Source organism: Triplophysa dalaica, chromosome 2 (assembly GCF_015846415.1).
Source record: "Triplophysa dalaica isolate WHDGS20190420 chromosome 2, ASM1584641v1, whole genome shotgun sequence".
In the NCBI taxonomy this organism is placed as follows: Eukaryota; Metazoa; Chordata; class Actinopteri; order Cypriniformes; family Nemacheilidae; genus Triplophysa; species Triplophysa dalaica.
Window position 1 is genome coordinate 26,561,723 of NC_079543.1, and position 13,252 is coordinate 26,574,974.

The window sequence follows — 13,252 nt, forward strand, 5'->3', positions numbered from 1 at the left end:
ACTGAACAGACCTCATAGCACTCCGCTGGTCCTCTCTGATGAAAGCTTTCGGTTCAAATGAGCCCCAAATGCTGCTCTTCATTTTATATAGCCTTCTAAAAATAGCTGGGTTGTTCGTTGTGAGTGACACTTCCTAAGAACCAACCAACGGACGCCGTTTACATCGAACTCCTCCCGCTACTCGCATTTAGCCCCGCCCTCTAGAAACGGCACCAAAGTTCTCGGCCCATTTTTCCTTATATGGTTACGCACAAAGTTGATTGACAGACAAACACGCCTCCTCGATTCGCGAGCATCCGCAGACGCCGCTTGGGCTCCACACACTGACTGACACAGTAACCTGTGAGCGCCCGATGCTGCTGCTCACATTTTAAACAATTTACGTGGAAAACCAAAACAGACCCGGACGGATGGATCTTTCACGGAAGACATTTTAAGAGAGTTAACCGAGACGATTCGCATCGCGACCGATCTGAATGTTTCAGTCGCACGAGCAGAAGCGAACGCGGATTCCTCGCGCAGAGAATCAAAGTCACACGAACGCGCCGTATAGCTGCGAAAACATGGATGTTCTGGCCAATTACAGTATTTTTCAAGAACTTCAACTCGTTCACGACACCGGGTACTTCTCGGCGATGCCTTCGCTGGAGGAAAACTGGCAGCAGGTGAACAGCTTTTCTGCCATTTATTTAAACTTTTTGTATCGTACGTTTTCCGCCTGTCAGTGAGCTCGTGCGCGCGCAACTTCCAAAGACGCGCATCAAAAGATGTTTATTGCATTTTCCCTTACTTGCAACTCAATTTGCGTGACGCTTGAATCACTACGGCTTCTTTGCATTAAATATTGTATTGCATTAAATACTCTTATGTTTCCATGTCTCACACCCTGTAACTTCTTTCCAACAAGCGCACTGCAGACTGACAAGCTGGCAAATTAAGATCTGAATAATACAACCAGAGACTGTTTGAATTATAGATCTACATCTGTCCTATCGATGTTTTTTTCAGTTCCTTCGGCATAGCACAGACTCTCGACTCTACTGCATTATATATAAACGCACGCGCTTGATTGAGTTATAATGTGTCTGGAAGTTAAACGCGCGTGACAGGAGTGTACAGCATGCGTGTGCATGGAACTGTGTAGAGCTTTGTGTTTATTATAATAAACACATTTTGGAGAGAATGGCACTTTTTCATGCACGACGAAAACGATGGCATGAGGCGCGGAGAGAAAGCACATTGACATCCACATGGCCAACGGTGTGTGCACCGGCGTGCCTTCATAACCATCTGAGATTTATGAAATCCATTTAGGGAACAGAATTGGTTTGCAGCGTGCACATGTGAGTAATGCCTGTAGTACGGGACTGCGTCGAGAACGCATTGACGACAGCATGCTTTGCGCAGAGTTGCGCTCTCCGCAGTGCTGAAGGGGAAAAGCATGGTCCGATAGTGCCGGTGCATTGCTTTTCAACGTGTTTGCAACGTGCATTGATTTTTTGATTGTTCTGCCATTTTTCTTACGCTATGGGATGTGAGTGCATTCGTATTCGTGCAATGCATTCTTTTGAGTCGTGCAAAATGCTTGCATAGACTAGTGGGTGCATTAGCAGCATGTACTTTTGGCAATTTGGTCATCTAGGGGCCTGTGTTTTTTTAGTGAAAAAATTGCAGGGACTGACATGTCCTGCAGTGTGACAATCTATACTTTATCCAAAAAAGACATCGCCTTGATATAATACACAACCAAACATAAAAAACAATGGTGGAGAGATATTGCGACTAGTTAATTGAACTACGCATACTGATACATTTCTGCCTTAAGTACTTTATGTGAAAAAATGAATGGATATATTATTTGTCATCAACCCATAGGACCTTTGTACATTAAGGGATCCAGGGTTTGGCCTTGCTATTGACTTGCAAGAACTGTATGAATTAGAAATGCTCAAAGACTGACATTTGACCTCAATATATCTCATGTGCCTTAGGTGCTCTATAGTGCTAAGTGAGCCTAAAGGCCAGACTGGAGAATGTTGCTGAATTGCTCACAAACCGCGTAATCCCCAGTAAATGGAGAGAAATAGGCCAGAAAAGAAGAGACTGTCTACTAGGCTTGGATAGGCCCACTTAAGATCTGTTATTTTCTATATCTCATCAGGTATCTGGCTGTGCTCAGAATCCACTGCAGGTTATTGCTTGTGATTGTCTTGATTTTCAGTGAGAAAAGTGCAGTCAACATATTGACACGCTGCACTAATAGGTTTGGGCTTGTTCAACATATTCGATACTTGATCTTACATGACCATTTCAAAATAATTTAAATGTGAGATATCCACCTATATCAGACCAGGAAGTATCAAACTGTTAAGAAGAGATTGTATAGCCATAAGATACAATACAGAACATGAGTTCTATGCCTGAAGCCTTTCCATCAACCATTTTAAGCCCTAGAGCTGACAGAGGATATCAAAAAAAATCTCACCTTGAAAAGACAGTCAGTGTGATTCCCCCAGTCATGTGGAGAAGGGTGACTGCAATATTGGAACAGAATGGCATCCGCTCCCAACTAAACCGTATGACCATTCTGGAACACGTGGGATACAGTAACATCAGACTTTTCTGGAGTGCTTTTTTCTCATAGTATCTATTTTGGGACTTTGGGGAACTTGAAATGTCTTTTGTTCTCTTTGCTTTCAGCGTCTTATATTTTTAGACTATGAAATGCTTGGTATTAAAATCTTGCTTGCAGCTGCAATAACATGCTGTGGCGAGGGATGGGAAAAATAATGTGTTTATGGGATGTTTTAATGCAATAATAAGTAGTAGGAGTGGGTGATATGACCAATACCTTACATAAGAGCAAAGCTAATTGTATAAATGGTTTCATAAGACGCACGTGCCGGGCCCGAAGTTAACTTCCGGTCTGTGTTTGTTTATCGGTCTAACTAGTGGCTGACAGGTAATAACTTAATTTAATAATTTCTTCGATTTATTATAATATTAATTTATATCAATATTTTATTGAATAATAATTGTTTTTAATATAAAGTTTGTTGAATTTTATTGTTTGTTAATTTTATTAAACAAACAATATGTTATACAGGAAGTGTGACTTTGTGTAGCCAAGAACGGTTCTTCTACTAATAACGTAAAATAATACAGGCTAGACATACGTTAAACTTGCTAGCTAATGGAAGAGTTAGCTATGAATTTATATTTTTATAGACTTTATATCATAAACTTATATAATAGAATTAAAAATCACACATCATACTGTCATCCCCCGAGGCTTAACAAGTAGCTCTTTCTTTATAAGACATGAGAAAAATGGTTAATGGTTTCAAGTAAAAAATAGTACTTTTCCCAACAGCATGAGATTTCAATCACTTTACGATGCTAGTTAATGGTCCTTCCCAGCTGTTCCTGCATGATTTGTCATACAGCAGGCAAGAAATGACTAATAGGCATTAGAATTATGACTGACAAGAGCAAACAGAAAACACCATATATTGCTCCAAGCAGTCTCTACTAGATTTAATTGATGTGCTAATACTTCAACAACAGGCGATGTGAAGTTTGACTCCCTTATTATGATTCTGAGATTCCCACATCAGGATGCGGTTGTGAAAATGTTTTTGTACTTTGTGTCTTAGCGAGCTCAGATCCACCACAGACGTTTTTCTCTAACAGCCTCAGGCCAGGGCATACTCTGTAACAGATACTGTAATGACTCTCCGAAGAGCCTAATGCACTGTGCTAAGACAGCACATTGTGTGTTTCACAGTGTCAACTACTTACAGGAATGCTTCTCTAAAGTCATTACGCTGCTTTCTTCACTAAATGCCCCGAGGAAAAGTTGGGAGTAACGTCTAAGAATAAACCAGACTAAGTTTCATACCTCACGTCTAGCCAAACCTCGACAGCTGCATTTGGAAAAACAACGTCTCATTTCCGCACCTAATGATTCACTGCTTCCTTATCACAATTCCTTTTTTTAACCTGGGTCACAACGATGGGCCAAGCTGCAGAACGGCTCCTGCGGTTGCATGCTTATGAGGATTGACAGGCGGCAGGGTGCAAAAGTGCCAAGCGTGCATATTCTGTGCTGCAGTCTCTCGCATCCAAGCCGGTGACATGCTGAAACTCCGCCTGCCCAAAGCTGGAAATGATATTTAGGAAGAAAACCATCAAGTCTTTTCAAATCGCTTCCTTGCTCATAACTGTCTTGGGAACATATCCAAAAACTATCTTCAAGCCATGCTCGGGCCAGTGCAGGCAGGGGCTTCGAGGTCTCGCATATCCACCTCCTTGTTTTGGCCATGGAGTCCAGCGTATTTCCATTACTGTAGGCGATGACTGCTGAAATGTGTGTTATGTAATTCTCCAAGCGCCACAGCTGCCTTCTAAAGAGAGCAAGTCGACCGCCGGGAGAGTCAAACCCAAGCCTCTCTTGAAGGCACATCACCGTGAAATCTAAAAGAGGCTTCTGGATCGCACGGCTCCGTGGCCCAAGTCTTCATGCTGGGAGACAGACCATACGGATCATTTAGTAGAACACACAGATACAGTTTATCTCCTAAGAATAATTTATGGACTTACCAGCTTTGTGTGCAACATCTCGGCTGGCCTCGAGACGTAAATAAGACACGCTGTCCTCTGGCTGACTTTATAGCGATACTGAAATATTATACAAAAGAGACTCTTTAGAGCCCATTAAAAAACCAGCTCAGATCCTTCTAACGTTGAGACATTATCCATATTGCGATTGCTAGTGCATTGCGTCTTAACCAATTATTGCAAACCAAATTTGTCCATTCGCACCCTTTCCAGACTCCATTCACACTCTATGCTTCATTGCACATCCCGAGATTGAGCTCTCTACATCATCAGATGTGCTGGCTCGTATTAACAGCATCACAGTCCTCATTTATCATCCAAACCAGCGACAGATTTTTGGATAACGCACCGTGTAATGGAGCTGAAATTATCTGGTTGCCTGAGATAACATCAGAGCGCTGATCCCGTTGCTACCGACAACCATCAGTAATTGAAAAAGATGCTCTCAATCTCACAAGTCGATTTGGGGAGTTATTAGAATATAGTTGTCACGCAGAATGCATTGCTGATGTTCGAAGACAAGTACAGCCCGTTTCCCAGAAGTGAAACATTTTTCAAATATGCAGAGACATCATTAGTGCCTACACCGAAATATCTCGCTGCACCTTCTGACAGGTTCACTTCCGCAAGTGGACTTCGAGTGTGAAAGCAGAGCGCTCGGCAGCGTTTCGTCAGTAGCTAAGACACTCGTCTTGGCTCCTGCAAAGCAGACATATGGCGCTTTCTCAAGATTACTTAAGAACGTTGTTGCAGTGGCTCTTGCATGACGCACGCAGCAGCTACTGATGTCATAAATAGCATTCGGTAGGCGTCATCGCAGGCTTTTTACGTCAATTTTGTTTTAGCTTTTGGAACCAGCATTTCGATACAAACACAGATAATAGTGTAAAGGAAAAGATGGCACGACAAATTCAAGAAATGACTAAGGTGGATCCAACCAAAACATGGCAACCGTATTCATTAAAAAAATTAATATATATTGCATTACTAAAAAAATATGTAATTGTGTCGCATCAATACTTTCAAAGTTACACAATGGATTGCGTTTTTGTTGGTGAAGTTTGCATGCATTGACATTTACAACAAGTATACAAATTTACAAGCAATATTTTTAAGTTTTTAAAACATTAATCTCAAGGTGCTTCTAAAGACGACTAGATACATACTTCAACAGAGCTACAGTAAATATACCCCCCTATCTCCCAATATGAGTTTATTTTCTGTAAATAAACAAATTAAAAAGTTCTTATTTGATAATAGAAGTAACACGCTACTTTTCAAAACTATGTTATGGCTTCCGACTACCCAATGCTGGTGATAAACCCAGGCCAGACCTTCCACATTACCTGCGCCATTCGTGACAAAACGTCAAATATTTTCACTCACACTCACAAAAACTTGTTCTCCGGTTCAGTTGTCACATGTGACTCTTATCTCGCCAATAACAACAGTCCTGCCACTGCAGAGCTTGTGCGAGAGTGTCAGGGTCACCCTTTAACAATACTCAAACTGACCCCCAGCAATCCAATTAGACTCCTGCACTACAGCAGTGAGTAGGCAACCCACTCTAGGCGCTCAGATCATTAATCTGACTGGGGCCAGATGATTGCCCGTGATGGCTGCCACATTGAAGGGTGATGAAAAGGTTAGCATCTGATGAAAGAGGAGACGGAAGATGCTGCGCTCATTTGTCGAAGGCCTCCAGAGTAAGTGTCAGCACCCAGAGCTGCGGAGCAAAGTGAAGCATCTTTATGTATGAGTCCTGAATCTAGCGCAGACGGGAGACACAGCTTTGGCACTCCAGTCTTTGATTAACAGGCCGAGTAGAACCTTGTGTTTTTTTCCTCACGCTGTCGCACACAGCTTGACAGCGATTTTCCCTCCATTTAAGGCGGAATTTAAAACTTCTACAAAGCGGCGCAGGGTACGGAATGACCGGGCCCGCCGCTAACGTGGAAAAGACATGCAAATGTTCTCACCGCTTTGTGGGAAGTTTTAGAAAGATGATTTGATTGAAGTTGACATGAATTCAAACCCGACCTTTTTACCTCTTATACATTTTATACACTTATACTATTATCCTAGTGCTTTCTTGAGAAAATCATTCTTGCACAAAAAATGAAAAAAAAAATTCTAATAAGAATGCCAAAAAACAGCTTAAAATCAAAACAGTCTCTTTTTTTAAATAGTGGTGCGTTGCTAGGCAACCACTTTTTCACCGCAATTCAATGCACTTTGTTTTGGTGTCATTCCGTTCATCGTTCATTGTAAGCATTGAAGTTTAAAGCCAGCGTCGCCTTCGATACCTCAAAAGAAAGCCTTCCAACAGACCTTGAGAGATACAATGAAGGACAATATTCTCTCTGTAAACAGCCCGTCACTTTTCTTCTCTTTTTTCATCCCAAGCCATCAATCACCGGCAGCAACGATTCGGCCTCAAAATGGGTTGTGAAATTTAAAGCGACAAGAGGCGTTGTTTATCAAGGTTTATGCAAGCTTCAATCAATCACCTTATATCGCTGCGCTGACGAGTCCGCCACTATACTGTAGTTAAGAGAATTCATCTATAGTCTACACTAGAATTGATCAATAGTCCACACAAAACCAACATTTCAAGACTACAGAATGACGTAAAACAGGAAAGATGCTAACTTGCTAATGCTTATTTTCTTTATTCATTTTCGGAAAGCGTGTTTGAAAGATTAGCGCAGCCTATAGCATAGCACACGTTTCTGCATGCGTGTGAAGTGTCAGTTGAGGGATTTCTGCGCGAAACAACGCTGAGCTAAGCACTTCTGCTGCCCCAGCGTCTGTTGCGGATGTGTATGTGTGGACTTACTCAACCATGGCATACATGCAAAGCCAGCTGTATTTCCATATGCTCCAAGTTACCGTTGTCTGAGTTCCACATGACCTGGCTGGCCTCCAGTACAGGCCAGCAATGTAACACCTGGATACAGCAATACCCAGTCTCACCAGCCCATCCCTCATGCTGAAGCAGGCAAACGCTGCGTTTCTCTCTCACCGGTCTGCAGTTGCTGCTCACTGGAGGAAGTGCCGTGCAAATTTGGGTCTCTGTCAGTCAAGCTGAATTTCAGTGTTTTGCATTCTAATTATACGCCTACAAGAATAACTTCAGATAAAATGAAATAAGGCTTTTGTTATTATATCAAACTAGACTTTTGGTTTTACAACATTGAGGTTTTTTTTTATGACTATGTTGTTCTAAGGTGGAGTGTAGATTTTCTATGCGGTTGCTATGGTATTCTAGGGGGCTAGGTGATTGCTCGCTTTCCCAAGTCAAAACAACATATCCTCAGGTGTTTTGGACATTCTGGTCCATTTTAATGCCTTGGGTTTTATTGCCCACCACTTTAAAAACGTATTTCCAATCACATAGTAAACAAATATCACACCTCTCCCAAACAAAGCACTTCATTTGAGATTTCGAACATAGATGGCACAAAGAACACCATGCAAAGTGAAAAATACTTAGAGTTAGCAGTTTGTTGAAATCTGTAAGCCTGTAATAAGCAAAAGTTGCATTTTAAGTCTATTCATATAGAATCTTTCCAAATGTCAATTCACAACCAATCTACAACCAATTACAAACCCATGTGTATCAATCTTTATAAGTAGTATTCATTGGCATTCACTGGGAATGTGTTCATTGTATTTTTATACTTTGTTCACTAATTCATCTTTAGTCAAGGCAATTCAAACTTCCCACCCGTTCCTGCGGCATACGGAGGTTTGTCTTTGTTGTAGCATGGGAAAGCTATTTGGGTCGGAAGTTATTTTGGGACGCTTTGCTAGAAATACCTGTGGGGGTGTGTAATAGTCAAAATGAGACCATCTTTTTGTTCGAAACCGGTGTACTCATTTACATATGTTTAGAACCAACTTTGTTGTTTTTCAGGTCGCATTTGTTCCAGTGTGTGAGCACGTATGCATCTAAATGTCAAAATGTGCCCAATTTCTGTGTACTTACCCTCTTCCCGCTGTTTTAATTTATCATCTATTTCAGATTTAGCCAATTATAAGTCATTTGATTCACAGATATGCGGCGGCAAACTCAAGCAGGTGTGAAAAGATCATCCTCCCACGCTCAAATCCCTAGGTTTCGCTTTCAGTCTTGGCACAGATTCATATGATCACTCCCCCGAGGTCGAAACGTCCCACGTGCCTCGAGAACAATAGGAAAGATATGTCATCCAAACACATGACTCACTATCCCCCATTGGTTGGCATGTTAATTGCAAAACAGGGTTAAACGTGCCTAAAAGACTCCTTTGGTGGGGCGATTTGAAAGCGATGGCAAATCTAGACTCCATCTTACATTCTTAATGGTCGGCCCTTGACTTTTCTGCTTTACAATGCGCACTTAAAGACAATGAACATCCCGTCTGGGGTGATTCAAAATGGCCACAGTAAGTAGGCTGCGCGCTTGTCTTAATGGACTGAACTCGATGAACTTGCCTCAGAAGGGAAGGTGGGGGCCGTCGCGCATCCCTGAGATGGAGGGAACGTGGAAGAGGCAGCTCAAGGTGCACACGCTCAATGGATTTGTGTGTGCACGTATATAAAAGCATGCGACTGCTCTGTAAGATAGAACAGGTTTAGCGCTGGCAAAATTCCCACAGTGTGCCGTAATGTGATAGATCAGAATAATGTTATACTGAGGAAAGAAAAATAAGACGGACGTGTTGCCTTGGCAGTGCAATGGTTGGGGATTTGATTCCCTGGGAACACACATACTGATAAAATCTTTGCCTTTAATCCTGTTGGATAAAAGCATTTGCAAAATGCATAGGCACACTAGATGTTTTAATAAAAACATTGTGTGTTTAAGATGTATTTCTTTGCTTTAATGTTTAAGTTGCATTTATAAAAAAACATTGCAGAACATTCTTAGTCATTAACAGTACAAACCAGGAGAGATTTTTTTATTAACTAGAGTCTTACAACAGACTGTATGAGCCACAAAGAGATCTGATCCGAGTCAGTCTGGGATTATATGAAGAGTCAGACGAAACCGAGACATTAAAGAAACGTGGCAACATCTCCGAGATGCTTCGAACAAGCTACCCGTAAACTACAATACTGTAATTTGTTATTAAAACAGCTTGTCATTGGTACACTTGCACAGTTTTGAAGGTTTGCTTTGTGCAGGTAAGTTGTTTCAAGCATCTTGGGTATGTTGACAGTTCTGAGCATTTAGACTTTTAGTCTTTCATGTAATCCCAGATTGACTTGATGATGATCAGATATTTGTGTGGGTCATACCGTCTGTTATAGGACTCCTGGTTCGTATAAAAATATAAAACCTTGAATTATTACAGTTCGTCAAAGAAGTATATAGATATTATATATAGACACATTAAAGAAAAATATATTGGAAAAAAACGACTTATCAGTGCATATTGTGAACCACTTATCTGACTATTAAGCTACATTTTCATAAAAAAAAATATAAACACATCCAAATAAACCAAGCAAACTTCAGTTTTAGACATAACCGTTTCATTCTACTCGAGTTAATGATAGTTTTAGGACCTGCATGCAACCGAAGAGGTACAAACTCTGTATTTCGGTAAAAAACTGAACCAATCTAAAGGGTGCACCGGTGCATCAGAGGAGCTCTGTGAATCTCCCTGCGCCAGGCCCGTTGCGCTTTGTCGAATGTGCGCTGCATAACAACATAGTGGCCCGCTGTAATGGGATGATCACTGTAAAATACCCAACCTGAACCCTTTGATCCTGGCCTTTGTTATGCAAATCAAAAAGAGTTGATAGGGCACCAGGGACAATTTTCATGATGGAACTACGGTTCCTGTTGACGAAGGGGGTTCTTATTTAAAATTTGGACTACATAGTTTATCAGGAAGGTATTGTGTAGATAATGTGCTTGAGCATAACCTGTTAATTTATATCCTATAATTTTGTCAGGGGGGCAGAAAAGAACAGGGAACAATTATTGGATCCCAATTGCTAATGGCCAATGCCAGAAAGGTCACAAGCCAAAAGAATGCGGTTATAAGCAAATAAAAGGGATATTTCACCCAAAAATATATAGTTTTATGTTCATTTTTTCACCGTCATGTTGTTTAAAACATTTTTTAACTGAGAAACACTGTGGTTTCGTGTCCATACATGTCAATGGGGGCCATTTCTGTTTGGTAACCAACATTCTTAAAAATATTTTTTTGTGTTCTGCAGAAGAAAGTCACACAGGTTTGGACTATAATATAAAGTTACGATTAATCGCGATTAATCACACCCAAAATAAAAGTTTGTGTTTACCTAATACATCTGTGTCTGTGTACTGTGCATATTAATTTTCTATTTAAAAACATACACGTATACATATTAAGAAATTATTTACATGTATTTATTTATATTTACCTATTATTTAATATATATATATATATATATATATATATATATATATATAATGTTATTCATTGTATATGTTATTTTTTCTTGTATGCATGTATGTGTATGTTCTTATACAAAATTAATATGCACATTACACAGACATAATATTATGCAAACACAAACTTTTATTCTGGATACGATTAATCACGAATAATCGCCTAACAGCCCTAGAAATATTAAATGCCACATCAATTAATTTCGCTGTAGCCTGGTGTGTTCCTCAGATTGTCCATATTTTTCCATGTGTTAAATTTTTGTTTTGTATTATGGTTCTCATTATAAGGATTAGGCCCACTGCCTCGTGCCACAACAGGTCGTCCCATCCTCAGGGCATGCCCCCCTATCCTTTTGTATGTTAACAAGCTGTTAACCCTCAGTTAAATATGAGCAACACCCCCTCATCTCCCCCGCCATCAATGGACTCACGCTGGGACCTAATGCTCTCTAAGTTCTTTAATGAAAATTGGTGGATCTTGATAAGATTAAGCATAATTTCCAGACTACGACCAGTAAACCAACCCAGAGACTCATAAACAACCAAATCCTGTTAAAGCTAGATAGTGGATCCTGTACTGAGCTGGCACTGCCAGCCGGCTCTTACAACCCATCCTTAATTTTCATTCAAGAATCATCATTGCCCGTTTAATTTGTTTGAATCAATGGAAAATCTATTGGATTGACATTTACGAGAATCACAGTTTGTACTTCTGTTTAAACAAATGTTTTTCTGTTCAATTCTGATTTGCCCTTCACACAGTTTTTGTGGATTAATACTCCGTGCTGATAGCGAAGCGCCCACTCCCTTTTAGCTTTCTCTCAAATGGTTGGGAGGGAAAATGTCAACATGAATTCATATTCAAATGAACTCCCTCTGAAAATTAAAGTGACAATAGCCTTGACGCATGCAGCGAGCTCTGGCGAGACGCCGGGCCATGGAGTGCACAAAGCCCCGTTGCACGCCTGACATAGTTTTGCTGATGAAGTGTCTGACTGGGGCTCGGTACCCATTCATTGACCTCTAACCCGGGGTTTTAAGCAAACCGCTATATAGCTATCAGTGTATTGTGCTGAATAGGCTGAAACAATGGACGATGGAGTTCAATTGAGGTGACTTGCTGCCATAGTAGTCGGCTTTAGCAATCCGTCAGAGTTAGCTACTGTACTTTTTCTACAGTCAAATAGTAACAACATAAGGTGTGTCTTTTAATTCCTCTCTTTGTAGCCATCAACGGTCTGCTGCTTCCAATGAGACAATGGTGGTTTATTTTGCTTATTTATACGTTGAACTGAAAATGTGCAAATTATCCGAAAGATGCGTTTTCAGATTTATTCTCTTCTATGTAAATATGAGACAATGTCTGTACAATTGAACTTTTCAGATTAAAAAAAATATTTCTAGACCCTTCAAGACCGCCTGGTGGATATATTTCGCATTCCTAAACAGCCAGAAAGGAGGGTCAGCATGCACTCCCTTCTAGCTTCCTTCCTCTGATAGTAAAACTAGCTTCAAATAGTCTTGCGCTGATTGATCCACACACATCAGAGAGCCAGTTTATTGCTAATTACACTGCCTTTTCCCCTAAAGCGCGAGCGTAAGATTAGCGCTAAAGCTCAGGAGAGACACAAACACTTGGACTGCTTTATTTGCCCCCGGCTTGTAAAAATGTGCCAGGGTCTCTGTGCGCAAGTGATTTCTTAATTGCAGTTATGTTATATTGGTTTTACTGTCGCCGCACGGTTATCAGCCTCAAACCGCGTGCCACTCCATATCCCTAGCACCTTTAAACAAGCTGCGGCAAGCATCTACAATAAAACGCATAACTGAACAGATCTTGTACGCAAAGATAGCTTAATAAGCACATGCTTAATAAAACCAATACCCTGTTATAGGTGGTGGTGCTGAACGTTGTCTTTGGAAAAGGACTGGTTCACATATCAACAAGATGATGACAAACGTACCCAGGCAACGTTTACGTCTTTATCTGGCGCTTTTGTTTTGCCACTCGCGGTGTATGCAGTCCTGTCAATGCTTGTATCAACAGGCCTCTACTGGATCTGTTTCACGAAGGCCAGCTTTGCCTTAACGGTTACTTAAAGACGTCAGGAGACATTAGCCCACATTCACCCAACAGCAGCGCAAAGATAATGCGAATGTTCTTACACTTAGATGTCAATCCAATGAAATTTCAGACAG

General features: G+C 40.8%; 1 protein-coding gene across 1 annotated transcript in view; it reads left to right on the forward strand.

Moving 5' to 3' along the window:
- Positions 1-264: 264 nt before the first annotated feature.
- Positions 265-13,252, forward strand: part of klf7a (Kruppel like factor 7a) — a 35,760-nt gene continuing 22,772 nt past the window's right edge. The window contains exon 1 of the mRNA XM_056738377.1: positions 265-665. Within this exon, the coding sequence (XP_056594355.1) occupies positions 477-665 (189 nt within the window). The 5' untranslated portion in view covers positions 265-476. The remainder of the gene's footprint in view (positions 666-13,252) is intronic.